The 19886-nt window shown below is 40.0% G+C and overlaps 1 protein-coding gene across 6 annotated transcripts in view; it reads right to left on the bottom strand.

Annotated features, from left to right (window-relative positions):
- The window catches only part of RNF19A (ring finger protein 19A, RBR E3 ubiquitin protein ligase), a 102547-nt gene that overhangs the window by 27107 nt on the left and 55554 nt on the right, over positions 1-19886 (bottom strand). For 5 of the 6 annotated variants that reach the window (XM_045005129.1, XM_045005130.1, XM_045005132.1 and 2 more), the window contains 4 exons: positions 15399-16164; positions 7456-7664; positions 5302-5446; positions 4355-4517 (listed from right to left, as the gene is read on the bottom strand). In XM_045005129.1, coding sequence (XP_044861064.1) covers positions 4355-4517; positions 5302-5446; positions 7456-7664; positions 15399-15994 — 1113 coding nt within the window. In that variant the 5' untranslated portion in view covers positions 15995-16164. Of the gene's footprint in view, positions 1-4354; positions 4518-5301; positions 5447-7455; positions 7665-15398; positions 16165-16354; positions 16440-19886 lie in introns of those variants that run through there. The other variant, XM_045005131.1, reaches the window with a different exon arrangement.

Raw genomic sequence — 19886 nt, 5'->3', positions numbered from 1 at the left:
ATGTAACAAAACAAACAATCTACATTTGTAAGTTGCACTTTCACGGTAGAAAAAAAAAAACCAAGAGTACTTGTGGCACCTTAAAGACTAACAAATTTATTGTAGCATGAGCTTTCGTGAGCTAAAGCTCACTTCTTCGGATGCATAGAATGGAACACACAGACAGGAAAAAAAACGATAGCTCATCTCAATTGATTAGACTCTGTCACGGTAGAGATTCCACTACAGTACTTGTATGAGCTGAACTGAAAAATACTATTTCTTTTATTTATCATTTTTACATACAAATATATTTGTAACAAAAAATGATTATATAAAGTGAGCAATGTACACTTTGTATTCTGTGTTGTAATTAAAATCAATATATTTGAAAATGTAGAAAAACATCCACAAATATTTAATAAATTTCTGCTGGTATTCTATTGTTTAACAGTACGATTAAAACTGTGATTAATTTGTTTTAATTGTCACTAATTTTTTTAGTTAATCATGTGAGTTAACTGCGATTAATCAACAGCCCTAAAATTTATATGCACAAATCTTATTATCCCAAATGAAGTTTCCCAAACACTTCAATCCAAACACAATCCAAATAGTTTAGATAAAACAATAAAACAAATTTATTAACTATAGAAAGGTAGATTTTAAGTGATTAAAAGTAATGAGGCATAAAAGGCAGAATTGGTTATAATGAAATAAAAAAGTAAAACACAACTGATACCTAACTTAACAAGCTAAGTGAATTCAAAGCAAAAGGTCTCTTCTTACCACATGTTACAGGAGTCTTACTGGCTGAATCTTTCAGCCAGGATCCCTCCCCAATCCAATGATGTTTCCTTTGTCCTTCAAGTGTTGTTGATACCACAAGTAGAGATGAAAGGAGAGATGATTTGGGGCTTCTGTTCCCCATTCTTCATACTTTTCATAGAAAATCATCTCCAGCTGAGGTTTCTGAGACACAAAGTCCACGAGACAGAAACTTCCAGCTTTTTTTTCCCAGCCAACATGTAAAATCCTTGCTTACAGCCTTTTTCCTGCCAAAGAATGGCCCCTTGATCAGGTGATATTCCATTTGATTTTGTTGATACGCGGCTGAGGCATCAGTTTGCCATTTGTCTTTGAGGAACATGTTTACAGAAGCAGGCACAAACTGGGAATATGCCTCAGTAATGTCATACTGTAGAATTTTATAACTTTACATACAATGCTGCTACACATTTTACCATGACAGTAGTGACCAGCAAATGATGAGTTTTCAAATGGTATCTCACAAGGCATTCTTTGTATAAAATTATCATACTCTTGTAAGAGGGGTGAACAGACTGCTACACCATATATGCTTTGCCTTTAACATATATTATTATTGTAGCTGCAATCAACTTAAAAAGGGAGGGATAAATCATTGTTTCTTCCTTTCAATCAACTTTATTAAATATTAAGCAATGACAATATCTTCAGTTAATAACTTATTTTTCCATATAGTTCTAATAAAATGGGACATGAGAAGGGGCTTCAGTAGCATAGCCTTTACCAAGGTTCGACTGAGGAGGAGGAGGACAGAAATGTTTCCAGTGCCCTTGTCCCCACTTGAGATGAACTTGAGGGTGGGGGTATTTCAGCCCCCATGTGTCTTACTGCTCTTACCTATGATGGGTTTGCAGGGCCAAACCCCTTAGCTATAGCCTGCTCTATGACTTCAGAAATTTGCCAGGCCAAACTGCTTGTTTGCAGCAATTCTTACATGAATTTGCAAAGTCTTGGTGACCACTGTTCCACAAAACTTGGCTAGCAAACCATCTCCATAGATTTTATGGTCAGGAATTAGACTTGGACTCAGGCTATGTCTACAATTACAGCACTTTCGAGCTGCTCCACTGTAGCACTTGCGTGGAGATGCTCTAAGATGACAGGAGAGAGTTCTCCCTTTGGCTTAACTCCTGCCTCCACTAGAGACAGTAGTTATGTCAGTGGGAGAAGCTCTTTCACTGACATAGTGCTGTTCACACCAGTGCTTAGATCAGTATAACTTACATTGCTCTGAAGTGTAGATTATTCACATCCCTGAGCAAAGTAAGTTGTACTGAAGTAACCTGTAGTGTAGACAAGGTCATAGACTTTAAGGTCAGAAGGGACCATCATGATCATCCAGTTTGACCACCTGCACATTGCAGGCCACAGAACCCCACACACCCACTCCTGTGATAGACCCATAACCTTTGGCCAATTACTGAAGCCCTCAAATAATGATTTGAGGACTTCCAGCGTAAATAGTTGATTGTCTGTAACTTGTTTAAACCTGCAAGTGACCTTACCCCATGCTGCAGAGGAAGGTGAAAACCTCCCAGAGTCTCTGCCAATCTGACTCAGGAAAAAATGTCTTCCCGACCCCAAATATGGCGATCAGTTAGCCCCTGTACATGTGGGCAAGACCCAGCAGCCAGATACTTGGAAAAGAATTCTCTGTAGCCCGCCCCGTCCAGTGTCCCATCACTGGCTGTTGGAAATATTTGCTGCTAGAAGTCATAGATCAGCTACATGCCATTCTAGGGAGTCCCATCATACCATGCCCTCAATAAACTTATCAAGCTCAGTCTTGAAGCCAGTTAGGTATTTCGCCTCCACTGCTCCCCTCAGAAGGCTGTTCCAGAACTTCACTCCTCTGATAGTTAGAAACCTTCATCTAATTTGAAGATTAAACATGTTGATCACCATTTTATATCCATTTGTTCTTGTGCCCATATTGATGCTTAACTTAAATAACTCCTCTTCCTTCCTGGGTATTTATCCTTCTGATGTATTTTTAGAGAGCAAACATATCTTCTAAAGCCTTCTTTTGGTTAGGCTAAACAAGCCAAGCTCTTGGAGTTTCTTCTCATAAGATAGGCTTTTCATTCCTCAGATCATCCTAGTAGCCCTTCTCTGCACCGGTTCCAATTTGAATTCATCTTTCTTAAACATGGGGGAGACAGTTTTCCAGATGAGGGCTCACTAGTCCCTTGTATAATGATACTAACACTTCCCTATCTTTTTTGGAAATGAGCCGTCCCTTTTTTGACATTACTCTTCAGGGTAGGTGATGTAAAGGGACAATACTTCTCTACCTCACAGGGCTGTTGTGAAGGTCAATTCATTTATATGTGTGGTGCTTAGGTGATATGGGTCTTACAAGAACACAGAGATAGAGGGAAGAGCTATTAGTAATTTGTATGGAAATTCAACAATAGCCATTGTTATTCTCTTATGCCAGGGCCCAGCAAGTGGGCTAAAACATGAGGGAATAGTGTGGATTATTTTTGAAAGCAACTGCAGTGGAAAGTGACATAATTTACTGTAGAGAAAGGACTGAAAAAGGAGGGGCTTGGCAGAGATGAATCTCCACAACTCCAGACCAGCCTAGGAACCTGGGCAGAGGCAAAGGAAAGGAATGACAATTTCTTGGAGCACCAAGAGGCAGACTGGCAGATGCAAGCATGGACTAGTCAATGGCACCATGAGTTCAAGTTGATAAAACAACATAAAATAACCTTAGGATTTAAGAAGTTCAGGATAGTGTAACTCAAGTGAAAGATCTGGCATCTTAACACTTCCATAAAAAGCATTTCAAAGGTCTTTGGATAACTTAGTTTTTGACCCTGAATTACAAAACTAGGAAAAGATAGAATAAATACACAAGAATAATTTTATCTGCTATTTGTTATTTGCACTAGTAGTCCTAGTAGTAGTCCTTATTGCTGGAGGAAAGATACTAACTACTTATTGGTTAATGTGTTAATTCCTTGTCTATTCCCACATCAACAAAAACATTGAGTTTAGCTGTGGATAGTTGCACTTGGTGATCAGTAAATATATATACCCTAGTACCTTAATGAATTTATAAGCCATTAAATACAAACACAGAAATGTGCAGGCCTATGCATATGTATATAGCAGGATTTTCAACTAATATATCAATGGCTTCTTTTTTGCTCAGGATCCAGAGGGAAAAGCTTTTTTTTTTTTTTTTGCACCTTTTCCTCCATATTGTCCAGCTCCAAGTAGGATTAGGGAGATTGGAAACTCAGGACTTTTAATAATCAGGCCACTTATTTAGGTGCCTAAGTAAGGATTTATGGGCCTAATTATAGGAATCAATTTTAAAATATTTTGGGCTGTGTATGTGCAAATGGAAGAGACACATTTTGAAAAACATGGCCCCACACAAATAAAATGAGGATGCTAACCATTTTTCAAGTTATATCTCAACCTATCTGGGAAGGAATGGTGAACAGAGCAAACTGAAAGTACACCAGTGTACATGTTCAAGAGTGTTGTATTTTAAAACAAGAAGCAAGGTAAGCAGCACAGTGCACTTTACCTTACGCCCCACATACACAGGGATTCCAATAATCATAGCAGGAATAGCAATGCCAGCTATTAAAGCAATTCCTACTGGAGCTCCAACAAGCGTTCCCAGTTGCCACAGTATTTTCTTCTTACGGCTCCATGGTTTCTTTCCCCAAAATGTACAACCTGATGGGCTAATAGAAACAAACTGTAAGCACACACATACAACTGCTTAGAAATGAGCCAATGATAAGTTACTTTAAGACATGACAATATCTAATAAAATTCATGTTACACAGATGGCGACTGAGTGTCTAAAAACTATTTTTTTAGACCTTTCAGATGCTCCAATGTCCTTTGAAAGGCACTAAGAATCATATCACATAACGTTTTGTACTGCTGAGTGCTAACACAAGTTATCACTTTCACATGGAAACTATAACTTCCAGTTATATCAACTTAACACTCAAAATAAATGGTCAGCACTAGAACTGCAGTAAAAGTAGCTATTGTGAACATCTACACCATTTCATTTTGTCACACTAAATACGTGCTGCATCCATCTTTCTGAGCTTGAAACTAAGTGAGAGAACATTTGATTTTTATTTTCTGAAATAAGATGAACAAAGTGACTATTTTAAGTACCTACATGACAAAAAAATTATTCTATTTCTCATACCTTACACTAGAGGCTTAATTCTCTATTCTGTTGAGACACAAGATGGCCTTTGGTTGACCGGACAATCTGGCCCTAGATATTTTAGCACAGAACATTTATACATCCAAGCAGAACTTTAAATCAGTCTGCACTAGTAAAACACTCCAGTCACTCCTGAAGTTAAACAAGAAGTCAAAACAGGGAAAAGCAAAGTTATGTAAAAATCAGGAAACAGGATGTAGGTAAAATGCTGAATGTATAAAATGAGAAAATATTTGTCTCAGATAATCTGTAACTATAACTATTTTTCCTAAACATACCTTAAATAATGCAAATCCGAGATCTCTTTCATGCATAGCCAACAGAATTCACAACCACACACAGCACAAGTCATGTGGTTGCAGCTTCCATCATTCATTTTTATTATGTAAGCAGCACAACGTGGGCATGGCTTTATATCATCAGCTGTTTAAAATGAAACATGAAGATCATACTATTTCTTTGAAAAAGTGAAATTTATCTAAACACAGACAAGAAATACTTATGATATTTGACTGATCACAGTAGTTCTGACGCAGACATATCTCAATCTTTGTTATAAATATGCTTTACTAAATCCTTAATTGCAGGTGGTTTTTGGTCATGACCATTACAAACCATCAATAAAGTAGAATTAATCACAACAAATTAAAATATAGACAAATATATCACATTTAGATAGATCAATAGCTTCACACACACAAAAAGATTTTCAAAGTCAATAAAACGTAAGTTAGATATTAAACAGGCACATTAATAAACATGAATGATGACAGGCAGTCTTTGCATATAATCCACATTTCATACTTCTGTAATCTTCACTCATGAGTCCCAACCCCTTATTTCTTCTTCATACTTAATATGCATTTCACCTTAAATATTCCATATCTTTTGTTCTCTTTTTCTCTCCTCTGCTCTTGACTCCACTCCATGGCCTCCCCTTAATGCTCTTGCTCCCCAAAGAAGATACATTTATATTTGTTACACAAACAGACAAATCAGAATCTGTCTAATGCTCCTAATTGAGCTTAATACTGAAAATATCACTAAGGGTTTATTTCGGTCACTGACAAGTGTAAAAATGAAAGTTCCCCAAAGGGTAACTTTAATGATAGGAAAGACAAGATATGGCATATTGACAAAACTCTTTCTGGTGCGATTTCTGGACTATTTCCCAGACTGTTACTCTGATTCAGAATTACAGGACAAACAATTCACTCACCATAACAACATAAATCACCCCTGTGTAGCAATATTAGTTTTTTAAAGCACGCCCCATTGGTTAGCTGGTCCGAAATAACTGCTGATGCAGAAGAAAGGTGTAGTACAGTAGGCTTCTGATGGAGAAAATGGGGCAGTGGAAAACTCCTGCAGATTCCCTCTGCTGGAGACATGCCTAGCGTGGGAGAGTCTGGAGCAGGTGTCGAGTCAGCAGAACCAGCTCCTACACCCACAGACCATGGTGCACAGGAAGAGGGAGTGATGAGAGTATGGTGCATGCTATCAATTCCCAACTGGCATGTAATCTCTAGGGGACCAGATGCAAACTGTACAAGTTAGAGCTGCCCCTAGGCTAGGATTAGGTCAGAGAATCGGGGAGACATAACGGGACACAGAACACAATCTTTCCCCTCATATGTCTAATTAGTCCAGTCAGAGAGAAGAGTCAGCTGGGGAGAGAGAAACGAGCAAGAGAGTTTCGTTTGACAAAGCTTGTGTCGGACAAAACAGGCAACTCTTAGTGATATCAAAATATTGCTTCACTGATTAGTCAAACCTTCCTTTTACTCAGTAATAGTTGCAATAGACTTAATTTTCACATATCTGAGTTATTTAATTTCTGGCTGGCCAATGTAGAAGCACTTTACTGACGAGCAGAAATTACCTTGATATATCCCTCACGTGGAGGAACAGTTTATGCATTCTTATACAGGTGTGGGTATCGGTAAATCAATAATCATTTTGCTTTTTCAGATCTATTTATACCAGTATTATAAACCTTGTCAAAATTCCACCCACTGGGAGGAAAAAATGTGTTTCAGCTGTGGAAGCTATACAATTGGGAAGAGAGTGGTTCCAGTCAACCAGCAGTACTTCAAGAATGCTTGACTTCAAGTTCACTGCATTTTTAAAACTATAAAACAACTCAAGATTTAAAAATCCTAAAAAGGCTTGTAACAATTGAAGCCATCAGCGCTACACCCTCATGATTTTACCACTACTGAAAACCAAAAATATCCCATATTAGAAAAACTCAGCACTTTTTTTTTTAATTTAATCTAAAGTTGTATTAATGTTTTATGGTTCTGAAACTGGTACAAAAAAAAGAAAGCATCAGGGTTGGTGCTAATTAAGTCATCACATATTTCTTTGGTAATATTAATCATGTAATTGTACTAGTAAGACATTCTACAGAGACATACGATCATAAATACCTGCTGCTCCAGACTCCTGGCTATAACTAATAGATGAAGAACGAATTGTTCTCAGGCGCAGACTATGGGCTCTTTCCTGGCGAGCAGCATCACAGGTCTGGTTTGGATGCCAAATCTGTTTACAGTGGTAGCAGAACTCAGTACCACAGCCTTCACGCCCACAGGTAAGTTTGGGACAACTGGCACAGCCAAAAGCAATCACAGCATATCTTAAATGATCAAAAGGGGTGGGAGAAAGATTTTTGTTAATACAAAAATAATATCTATAGACAAGCTAGTAGGGCAACAGCAGAAGCAGCTTAAGCATGTACTGTTGTACTGGGTAAGAATGGGGCCCCTAGCTAAGGTCACCCCACCTACCTCCTCAGATCCAAAACTGTGCAGAGCAGACACCTCCAGGGGCACGAGGACAGATGCAGAGTTTGGGGGAAAACTGCAGGGAGGAGCTAGGCAGAAACTAAAGCTGGCAGAACTCTTGTAGGAACAGTTTAAGCAGGGACAGATAAGCACTGAAAATATTTTTCTACAGCTTTGCCTGAACTCTCTCAGCTCTGCCCCCAAAAAACAATCATAGTGCTAACATTATGTTTGCCATCATCACACTAAGCACTTTGCTTGTAGGTTAGAGCTCCTTCCCCTACCCTTTGTATTATCTATTGACAGTGTAAGCTCTTTGGGGCAGGAACTGTCTACTACTCTATTTGCACAGTGCCTATCAGAACTGGTCCCCAATCTCAGTTGGTCCCTAAGCACTAAAATAAACAAACATGATTTATAATAATACAGGGATTCAGTATGGCATAGTCCCATGCAGCAATCACTTCTTGGGGGAAAAGTAAAGTCAATACTCCAGCATGTCTGACACACTGATGCAACACCTACAAACATGAAATGATAAATTGCCTTTTCAGATATCTATTAAGTTAACTTGTTTTTAGAAATTTAACTTTTCTTTTAGGGGCAAATGTGTGCTGGGGTTAGGAATTATAGGGCAAAGCCCAGATTTGAAAAGATATATAGGCCAGGGGTCAGCAACCTTTCAGAATTGGTGTGCCGAGTCTTCATTTATTCACTCTAATTTAAGGTTTTGCATGCCAGTAATACATTTTAACCTTTTTAGAAGGTCTCTTTCTATAAGCCTATAATATATAACTAAACTATTGTTGTATGTAAAGTAAATAAGGTTTTTTAAATGTTTAAGAAGCTTCATTTAAAATTAAATTAAAATGCAGAGCCCCCTGGACCGGTGGCCAGGATCCGGGCAGCGTGAGTGCCACTGAAAATCAGCTTGTGTGCCGTAGGTTGCCTACCCCTGCCTTAGTGCATAGGTATTATGATACAGTCTTTAATTACACAGTCACATACTATTTTTCCACAAGACTCATCTTACTCAGTGCACAGAATGGATGGTGCTCACTTAATGAGCAGCTATTCAATATTTTGTGTTACCCTCATAGTTCAATGTGTGGACCCTGGCCTTAATTTATTGCACACTGTTCAAATCCTGCTATGAAAGAGAATTAAGTTCCTCCTGAGTTTTTCTGTGGTGCCTATTACTATAGTATGAGTTCTTCACAAACACCAATCAATTTATCTTCACAACACACAATAGGTGAGGGGATGGTATTATCCCCATTTTACAGATGGGGAAAAGAGGCAAAGTGATTAAGGTCAAGGAATCCACTAAATCTGGATGCCAAATTTGAGATTCCCAGGGTCTGAATTTTCAGAGTATTTAGCATTAAATAGTATTTAATATGCTCAAAGCACGGCTCCCACTGATTTTAGCTTTAGCTTTGAGTGCTCAGCACTTCTGCAAATCAGACCCCTGGGTATCAAGTTGAGCACCAAAAAACGAGGAACATACCATTAGTGACCACCTGTAAAAAAGGATGGTTTAAGTCATTTGCCCAGCATCCCATAGGAAGTCTGGCAGTGGCAGGGATTCAGCTAAAACCTCTCACTTCATTCACTACACATTTTCCAACTTTTGCAACAAATGAGGCAGCAGTCCAACAGACACCACACTATTACACAACCCTGATTCATCCCCAGAGCAGGTCCATCCTGCACTCAATGCGGCACAATGAACATGGAAAAAATAGTCTTTAATGGGCAAGGGATAGCTTAGTGGTTTGAGCATTGGCCTCCCAAACCCAGGGTTGAGAGTTCAATCCTTGAGGGAGCCATTTAGGAATCTGGACAAAAATCTGTCTGGGGACTGGTCCTGCTTTGAGCAGGGAGTTGGACTAGATAACCTCCTGAGGTCCCTTCCAACCCTGATATTCTATATGATCACTTACTATCACAACCCATTAATTCTGGCATTTCCAAAAACTTTTGAGTGCTTTACAATGTAACCTTAATAATGTTATTTTAACAGTTTATTGTGCAAAATGTCCCAAGTTTTTTTTTTAAAAAAGCAAACTGAAAAAACAAATTCCATCATCTAGCATTATATTGCCACCCACATGATCCATCAGCAAGATTGGATCCACTGCCTAGATCTCTGTTACTTGACCTGAGTAACTGATAGCAATAATAGGCTGTCATTCTGCATGTGGACCAGCACTAGAGGGGGAGGAGACACAGTTGGTTTCACAGATATTTGCTGACATCAGAAAAAGGGTGAGATTCAGAAATCTTTAGTCCCATTTCAGGCTCTGAATGGGCGTATACTCTTCTAGTGGGCAGACGACTCCTCTGCCCTTACCCTCCAGCTTGAGCCCTTCTCCCTTGCCCCAACCCTCTCTTACACCTCCCACCCACCATGGCTCCTTATCTCAGTCCTGTTTTCCTTCTCTAGTCGATCTCAATCTCCACTCCTCAGGCTTTTCATCCCAATCCCTTCGTCCAACCAGTCCCACTCTTCCATTCTGGATTTGCTGTATAAATCTGTGTCCCCCTCATGCCCAGTCTCTCCCCTTCCCTACATCTGGCTCCAGCTTCACCCACCCTTCAACCCCTTCTCAAGTCTCTGTTGGATCTGTCTCTCTTGTCCTCGCTCCCCTGCATTGGCCCCCAGGCCTAGTCTCTCTTTTACTTCCCTCATCCAATTTCAGTCTTCTGCCCACGCCCTCTCCTTGGCTCATAGATTCCAAAGCCAGAAGGGACCTCTGACCATCTAGTTTGACCTCCTGGATAACACAGGCCATAAGACTTTTTTGATCAGTTCCTTGTCCCAATCCCCCACTTCCTGTCTTCTTGTCCCAGTCTCTGCTCAGACAATCCCATTCTCTCCCTGTATCCCATCTCATTGTCAGAACTGCCTTCTGTTCCCTCTCACAGACTCATTAATACTATCAGTCTCCTTCTCCAGCCAGTCCCAGTCTTGCCCCTTCTCCCAGCTCCTCATCCAATCTGTGCTGCACTCCAGCCAACTAGTCCCCAAGTCTCCACCCAATTTTCCTCATTGGTTTTCCAATCCCAGTTTTCCTGATTCCCAGTCTCCTTGTCCAATCAGTTCCACCGTCCTCTCACCTGCCAGCTCACAGTCCCAGCCTCTCCACCCAGTCGGTCCCAATTTCTCTCCCTACCCCCAGTCCAACCAGACTCCTTTTCCAAATCTACTCTTTACCGCTACACTGGTCCACCTTGTTTTTCCTCTGCGTTTCAATGAGATTGCTTACGCCTCCTGCTGCCTGGGGGCCAGCAAAGTGAAGGAGGTCCTGCACTGAGACAACAGGAAAGACAGGTCCAGTGCCTGGACCCCTATCCCTGCCCAGAGCAACCATTTCAAGGAAGTCTGTTGCCCCGGGCTGGGGCATGTTTAGTTGCTGTTTGAGGATGGCACAAGTGCCATCTGGTTAGCACAAGCTGAGAGATGCTGGACCATGTAAGGATGCAATCTTTGGAGATTTTAGCAGTTAAACTCTAGACTGTCTCTACAGAGCATGTGTAAAATGCAATTTTTAAAAAGGATGATTTGGCCAAAATTTGGGAGAGTTTCACTTGGATAGCAAAAGGCACATCTCTAACACAAAAGATCACCCTGCCCCCCTTCTGTCAAATATCAAGTTCCTGCTCCAAAGCATGGGGGGTACTAAGAGATTTTGAAAGAAAAGGTCACCAGACTTTTTCTCAGAAATAGCTGAACTGTTTTGGTTGATATTTTCTAAAAATATTCTACCAGAGGCAGACACCCAGCATGGAAAATTCTATCCCAAATGATGGAGGTTTGATAAAGTTATAAACCACTGAAAATAGGGTCTTATAATGAAAATTGTCAGACAAACCTAACAGGTAGGGTTAGTAGCACCACCTATAAAACACACAAACTTAGGTAGGCTCAAAAGATACTGTATTCTTATTAAAAAAACTATTAGAAAAACATATGAAAACACTTAGCACTACAAAAGTGTACATGCCAAAGTACGGTAAATTTTTATGACTAGTTATGAAGTTATGTTTCTTGTTTATACATCAGTATAAACAAAATTAGGATGAGACTGTGTGAACACCCTAAATGTGTGTGTTTTTAAATGGCACTTCTCAGTTTAAAAAAAAAAAGTATAAATTTTATAAAAAACCCACTGTTGATACAAATTTAAAGTGACAGAATTAATTAGGGACTCCAAATGGAAAATACCCCGATTAAATTTGCAAAGCAACTAAATTCTTCTAAAATATACTTAAATTCCAAAATTGAGTTGTTTGTTAAAAGAGGGTTTATACAGAATGTAAAAAAGTTTTCATAACACTAAAAAAATGAAAATAATTTGTTTGGATGTACATGTTCCCCTACAACTATAACACCATGGTAGTGCAGGAGAACAAAAATGTGAAGCTACTCTAGTCTTTGTTCATACTGAGAGAAGTACAGAATATAAAGTTATAGGTATCAGATTTAACAATTTTTTGTTTTAAGTTGCTAAGTTTTTACGATGCAAGCAAATTTTAAAATCAATGATTGTACTTTATTTAAAAAAAAAAAAAAGTTAAGATACAAGCACAGCCCTAGCTTTCAGTAGTGACTGAGAAACTATCACAAAACTGGACAATCCAAATGGGAGGGAATGAAGGGGATGAAACAAAAAAGCAAGATACTTTTAAAAGAAACTTGCCTACCCTAAGAATTTTTTGTAAAGCTTCCAACTAATGGGAGCTCCAATATAAATAAGGCTCCTATAGCTAGATACATTTTTACCACTGTGTCCATAAAACCTGCTTTTCAACAGATGTAAACCAATGATGGATAAGAGCTGATGAAGACTTGCCTACACTAGGATTCTGATTTTACAAACACTTATACATGTGCTTAGCTTTAAGCACATGAGATTTCCCATTCAAGTCAATGGTACTACTCACACGCTCACATTTAAGCACGCACATAAATATTTGCAGGATCAGGGCCTAGAATTCCTACAAGAGGTATTTTTTGGCAACATTTTTAGTGTAAATTCACCCACTGTATGTACTATTTTACTTATTTCGTCATATTACGGTTTGTTACCCTTATCCTTCCTTGCTCCTCCCTGCATCCTTCTTTCTCTCTCTCCCTCTTGTTTATACACCCAGAATGTTGTGCCATTTAGACTTTAAATTATGACACTTTGGGTCAACAAAAAGGTCTTTGCTCTGTGAGGTACCTACAGCATGTTACAAGTGCTCAATAAATAAATTTTGTGAATTAGCAAATCAATCAAGGATACATCACAGAATGTACTAAGATCATTTGATAAGAAACGCCCTGCTGAACTTTAATTATTTATAATAATGCTCCACAGTCCACGAGCACATATGCTGCAGTACTGCTAGTTCAACACTCTCGCTACAGTTCTGTTTCTGCTCTTAAATCTTTGCTTAAAAGCCTGACAAAACTGTGTACAAATTATTGGTATGGAATTAGTGCAAATGCAAATTAGCAAAGTTCTACAATACTTCATTCTAGTGAGGAAACAGCAATCTGAAAATTCATAGAGAAGTACTTCTTCATACATAAACTATTAAATGCTTTCTGTCCTTATACCACTGTATCCAAAAGCATACAGTGCTTGTATGCTTTGGTCTTTGGTCTCAAGACTCTGTACAAATCTGCCCCTCCCTTCTTCTATTTAACTTATCATGTCACCCACACTGCCTCCATTCTATCAACTATCCCATGTTTTGTCCACCCATTTGTCAGCTTCTTCCATGCACGGAATTTGTTCTCTCTACAATGACCTGTAAGGCCATTACCCTCTTCTCCTTCAAATCCCTTTTCGAGGCTCAATTTTATCAGGAGGCCTACAGGAAATCAAATAACCGATGGTGGCCTGGCTGAGCATCAGTTGAGGATAGCTTTCTTGTTTTGTTTTTTAAAAAACACTATTTGGAACTATGTGAAAACATATAACTGCATGATCCTATTTTCATTACCCTCTGCCAGCCTTCCTCCCTTTTTAGGGGCAGAGGGTTCGGGTGCTGGAGGAAGTGAGTGCTCTAGCTGCAGTGCGAGCTCTGTGGTGGGGCCGGGGACGAAGGGTTTGGGGTGCAGGAGAGGTGTGAGCTCTGGGGTGGGACCAGGGATGAAGGGTTTGGGGTGTGAAAGGGGGCTCAGGGCTGGAGGCTCTGACTAGGGATGCAGGCTCTGGGGTGATGCCAGGGATGAGGGGTTTGGGGTGTGGGAGGGGGCTCAGGGTTGGGGCAGGGGGTTGCAGGGTGAGGGCTCCGACTAGGGATGCAGGCTCGGGCTCAGGGCTGGAGATGGGGGTAGGGGTGCAGGATCTGGAGTGGGGCTGGGGATGAGGGGTTTGGGGTACAGAAGGGGGCTCCTGGCTGGGGCCCAAGGGCTCTGGACTGCGGGACGGGGTGTGGGCTCTGGTAGGGGGTTCCAAGCTGGGACTGGGGGTTGGGGCATGGGGGGTCCAGGTGGTGCTTTTCTCAGGCAGCTCCCAGAAGTAGCCGGTATGTCCCTGCGGCCCCTAGGTGCAGGGGCGTCCAGGGGGCTACACACGCTACCCTCGCCCGCAGGTTCCCAGCCATTGGGCACTGCAGAGCTGGCGCTCGGTGTGAGGGCAGCGCACAGAGCCTTCCTGGCCCGCGCTGTGCCTAGGGGCCGTAGGGACATGCTGGCCACTTCAGGGAGCTGCACAGGTACAGGGAGCTTCCCTTAGCCCCGCTGCCCAGACTTTTAACAGTCTAGTCAGCGGTGCTGACCAGAGCTGTGAGGGTCCCTTTTTGAGCAGGTGTTCCGCTTGAAAACCGGGTGCCTGGAAGCGCTAACAGCTGGTGTGTGTCTCAACCAACAGCAAGATGACTGTTGTCTGCAGGTGAAGAGAATTAAAATTAAATAGACTTTGCATATTTTGGGGGGGGGGGGTTGGTATTAGATATCGATAATGCTTTTTAGCTTATTTTTAACTCAGTACATTACTTTGTTGGAAGTACTTAGTGTAACTTGTAAAAAAAAATACTAAAACCATTTGATCTCATTACCACAACAAATGAATTATCACAGTTTTACACTGTTACCCTTCACCACAATATCTTCACCCTTCTCCACAATATCTGAGTGTCTTTGGCAGGGTTTTTGGTTTACTTTTTAAGGGAATTCTGCTTCCTCCTAGCTACTGGCACTTGAAGTGCCAGCGCTTTAAGGTGCAACAGTTCATCCTTCCTTTTAAATAGCCTTACACTTAGTACTTAGAGCTCCATACATCTACCTTACCTATTTTGTCACCTGATTTGCTTTATATACACCTTATTCACAAACTAGAACAATTTGTTACCAAAATTTTCTTAGTTAGAGGATAAGAGTTTGTCAACAATAATGTGGAAATGATTACAACATTAGAATTACTCTAATTTACTTGTTACAAATTCAAACAATGTAGAGAGAGATGATGGGGGAGATTTGGTGATAGTGGTTTTACTAGATAGAGAAGTTCAATATGCCCCACCAGATCAGATGGGAAAAGGAAAAAAAAAACAAAACAAAAACAAAAACAAAAATGCACTCTTACCCACAGTCTGGAGCTGGGCACCATCTACAATCCGGGTCTGCAACTAGCCACCGTCTAAGCATAAATTCTTCATATTTTTCCATCAAGATGTCATCATTTAATATCAAACGAATATCATGGGGATTAAATCGTTCAGAGCATTCTGGGCAGCTGATATTAACTCTGCTCTCAGAGATTTCTATCCGGAGATACTGACGTAAGCAATCCACACAAGACCTATGGTGACAAGTCATTATTTCTGGGAACCTGTCCTTAGAGTGCCGCAAAAGGCACAAGGGACACTCCATGAAGTCTCCACTCGGTTTGCTGATAGAGGTTCCTCCACTGTCTGAAGAGGTATACGTGGAGAAAATGGAGTTCTTGTCAGTACACATTTCCGAATGTATACTTTCAATACTTGCAATTCCATCCACCCCTCCATTTAAATCCCTAGATTTGCGTTTTGTGTCCTTTTTCCTCCGAAAGATAGAGGCCAATGAAATTCTTCTTTTCTTTGGTGCCTTTTTAACTGAAGGCAAACTCACCGAGGAGGCAGAAGACTGCAGGTCCCGATCAGAACCCATTTGCCGATGCAAACTCATTTCTAGAACATTCATCAGAAGTGTATTAAAGTTAACATGTAACCCTAATCATTTTTAAGGCTCAATTCAATATGAGAGGACATATGCTAAGTCATTTTGTCAGGTAATTGCTACTGGACAGACAGTCTTCATGCAGAAACTTCTTCACACACATTTATTTCCTGCCAACTCTTTATAGAAATTACCTGAATTGGGAGGGGGTGGGGGAAGGAGCAGGGAAGGGGGGGGGGGGAAGAGAGAGAAGAAAAAAAAGACAGGTTAGACTCATATTCATTCAGTCCCTTTGCTAGTTCTAAAAGATCATAGTACCTGAGCACCTTATTACTCCTATTATACATATTACAGCTAACTCTTCCTCCTCTCCAAGAGCCTTACCTATCTGTTTGTTTCATTAACCTGCTGCACCTTTGTCATTTACCAAGATTGTAAATTCTTGTCTTTTTATTACACTGTGCTGTGAATAAAACAATTGGGCAACAGCTCCTGTAGGTACCACTGTAATACAAGTAATGATAAAAGAATGATGGAAAATAAAATATAAGCAGCTCTTCCAAACAGAAGTATAGTGTAATTAGTGCATTTATAGTGTTTAACTTATTAAGTCTACAATACTTTGTAGTTTGGGGATCTCGGGAGGTGGGGAGAGACATAATAGAATCATTATAAGCTAGCTAAACAAAATAAAATAAATTAAAACAAAAACAAAACTTGTTCTATATGAATATCCTTCCACTCAGGGTCTGTGAGCTTCTAGAAACAGGGCATGAGGGGAACAAACATGGGATTTCCATGCTGAAATCCAGGCAGGAGGTAATAGAGATTGGAGCTGTACCTTCCTTCAGGTTTCCTTCTGTAGTTGCTACTAAGCAGCTGCCAGGAGACCCAGCCAATGGCAGCATGATTCTTTTACTGGATCTTGCTTCCAGGCAAAAGGGGAACCAGCAGAGTAGCAGCCACCCCTACAAGACAGCATGGGTCTCCCTTCCTCCCCGTCTCATGGATCCATGAGGGAGCATGGCATCCAAAATCCACAACCTCCATTTTCCACTGTCTTCTAGCAAAGGAGCCAGTTATAGAAAAATGCAGTAAGGGCATCTCCATTACTCATCCTTCCCACAAGTTTTTCCATACGGGGGCTATCTGGCTCTCAGACAACATGACACGTGATAATACAACTTTTGGTAATGAGGGGAAAATGGGAGGTGTTTCCTGGAAGATGTCAACGTTGTATAATTGAATGTACTGGCTTGCTCCAGTGTATTGTGGACTACCACTTTGCTGGCTTTCATATTTTGTTTCTCAATGTTTCAAATTTTACCTCAATATGGAAAAGGAGGAGTGCAATTGGTTTTTAATGTGTCATACCGAAGTTAACTGCTAGAAACAAATAGGAAGGAGGAGGAGAGATTTGTAGAGTGTACATAATGTGATATATTACAAATTCTATTTTTTAAATACATTTTGGAAGATGGAAGACTTAGGAATCTGTTAAGTGTTGGCATATTGAGCAGGAGACCTTGAGCCAACGGCATATAACATAATTTGTATCCTAGATATAGGACCAGCCATTGGTTGAACAGTGACTAAGTGCATATCTAGAGACCCTTCCCACAACAGCCAGATCAGCAACACCTAGAACACAAGGTCAAGCAGGGGAGGTTTCAAAAGAAGATTCTACTAGCTGTGGAAACATCAACCCACTGATCTCTCCGAGAGGAAGATTTGATCCCATGTATGTGCAACAAGAAACAGTAAATCAAGATATAAATATGGTCATATCATTGCTAGGCTAGTGCACATATTTGAGGAGGTCATTCTCATCTTTATTAGAACCAAAAATCCACACCCTAAAAACAACCTCTCCTTAAATAGCTGTAAATCTGCAGCCAAGAGGATAATTAAAACATAGCCACTAACACAGCACGTAGTGATTACTGTGAGGAGATTCTAATGTCTCACTTCCCACCACATTTTACATTTTTAGTATTTATACATATTTTCAATTTCCATTTTATTAACATTTCAATTTTGTAAACCAATACCTGATGATTTCATCATGTGACTGCTATGCTGTGAAAATACTTCAGAGTCATGAAATTATAGCTGGTTTCACTAACACCGAGAACCATGGTTATGCGCTTTTAAGTGTATTTCTTTTAAAGTTGGTATATTTCAAGTCCTGCATTTTATGGGATTGAAATATAATGTTCACATGCATCATGCATAATTCGTGCAAATGAATTCTGCATTGACTCAATATACATAAACAATATATACTAAATGGAACAAAGTATTTAAGTTACTGTATTATGCTCTGACAAACTGATTCACCAAGAACAGATTACTGAGATCTTACAGTAAATTCATCATCCCTCTGCTGCAACAGCATTAGCATTTACATGTCGGATGCAAGTCGAAAAAATCTAGGAGTCATTTCCATAGCAACTTTGCTGCCAGAATGTGTACGGGAAGGCCTACTTTTAAAAACCTGCAGCTTCATACTATTATTTGCATTTCCAGTTAACAGTCCAGTCACACTCAAACCGATGTAAATAACGTGAACTAAGTGACCTTTTCCTCTCTCACAAATTGAAGAAAGCTGCAAGGCCTTGGGAACGAGGAATTTTGCAAGCAAAATCCATTCAGTACTGTTAAAACACTATTTCTCCCCCCACCCCCCATTTTCACTGATGGGATGCTTAGGGTTGCTAGGTGCCCGGTTTTCAACTGGGAAGTCCGGTTGAAAAAGGGACCTGGCAGTGTCCAGTCAGATGTACTGACTGGACACCAAAAGTCTGGTTACCATGAGGTGGATGGACATGAAGGGTCATTAACCTGCGCCAGCTCCTGCTCAGCCAGGGCCACTTCCTACCTGCTGGAAGGCTCCTTGTCAGATAGCAGCAGCTCCTGTCCCAGTCCCTGAGGAGAGGGAGCTCAGCTGGGAGGAGGAGAGGGAGGTAATGGAGATGATCCAGTGAGTGACAAGGGAGGGGAGAGAGGAGTGAGAGACAGGGGCGGGGCCTCAGGGGCCCAGTTACCAGCAATTAGAAAGGTGGTAACCCCAGGGATGACTTATGCTGTAGACTGTATCTGAAGTAAAATATTTAAAATGCTATAATAAGTAAATTAAAAACAAGCTTCTATTTCTATTTCATGCATATTAGTACTAAATTCAAAGCTGAAATTCAAAAAAGCTATACTGTTGAATTATGACTGTTCTCTTGTATTGTGCCTCACTTCACAGTGGTTAAAATTACTATTACATCTATAATAAGTTTTTACCTTACTAACCTAGTTTCACTAATATCCTGGGAACAACATGGCTACAACACTGCATATTACATATATTGACATTTATTATTTGACTTGATTGAAGCTACAAAAAAAAAAAAAATCTGTTAGGATCCAAAATACCGTATCTCTTGAAGCAAATGAAGGTTCATTTGTCAGAGACATTGCTGTTAAGTAATTGTGTACTAAATCCATAAACTAAGTGAAAACAAAATGCTTGTAGAATTCTCCTACTTCTTATAAAACAAATTTACAGAGCTTCAATAACTAATATTTTTCCACTTTATAAAGGAAAATGAGGCTTCATATCAACATGCTGTATCATTCCTGTTTTATGGTATATAGAATATAATTATTGCATTATACACCAACCAATTCTTTGCTACTCATTTTTATCAAATTCTGCATTCCAAAAAATAAAATAAAATTGAAAATTAGAGTACTAATTTCAGTTCACTTAAATTCCTCAGAAATAGAATTCCATCACCAGTGCCAAAAAAGTCAATGCAAAGTAATCTGATAGAATGTCTTTAAAACTGGTGATAAATTGACAAATTAATAGCTATGCCATTTTTTAAACAGTATAAAAACAAAATGACAGTAGTTCTAGGTGGAG

The sequence above is a fragment of the Mauremys mutica genome, chromosome 2 (assembly GCF_020497125.1).
Source record: "Mauremys mutica isolate MM-2020 ecotype Southern chromosome 2, ASM2049712v1, whole genome shotgun sequence".
NCBI lineage: Eukaryota > Metazoa > Chordata > Testudines > Geoemydidae > Mauremys > Mauremys mutica.
This window is presented reverse-complemented; position numbering and strand designations above follow the sequence as displayed.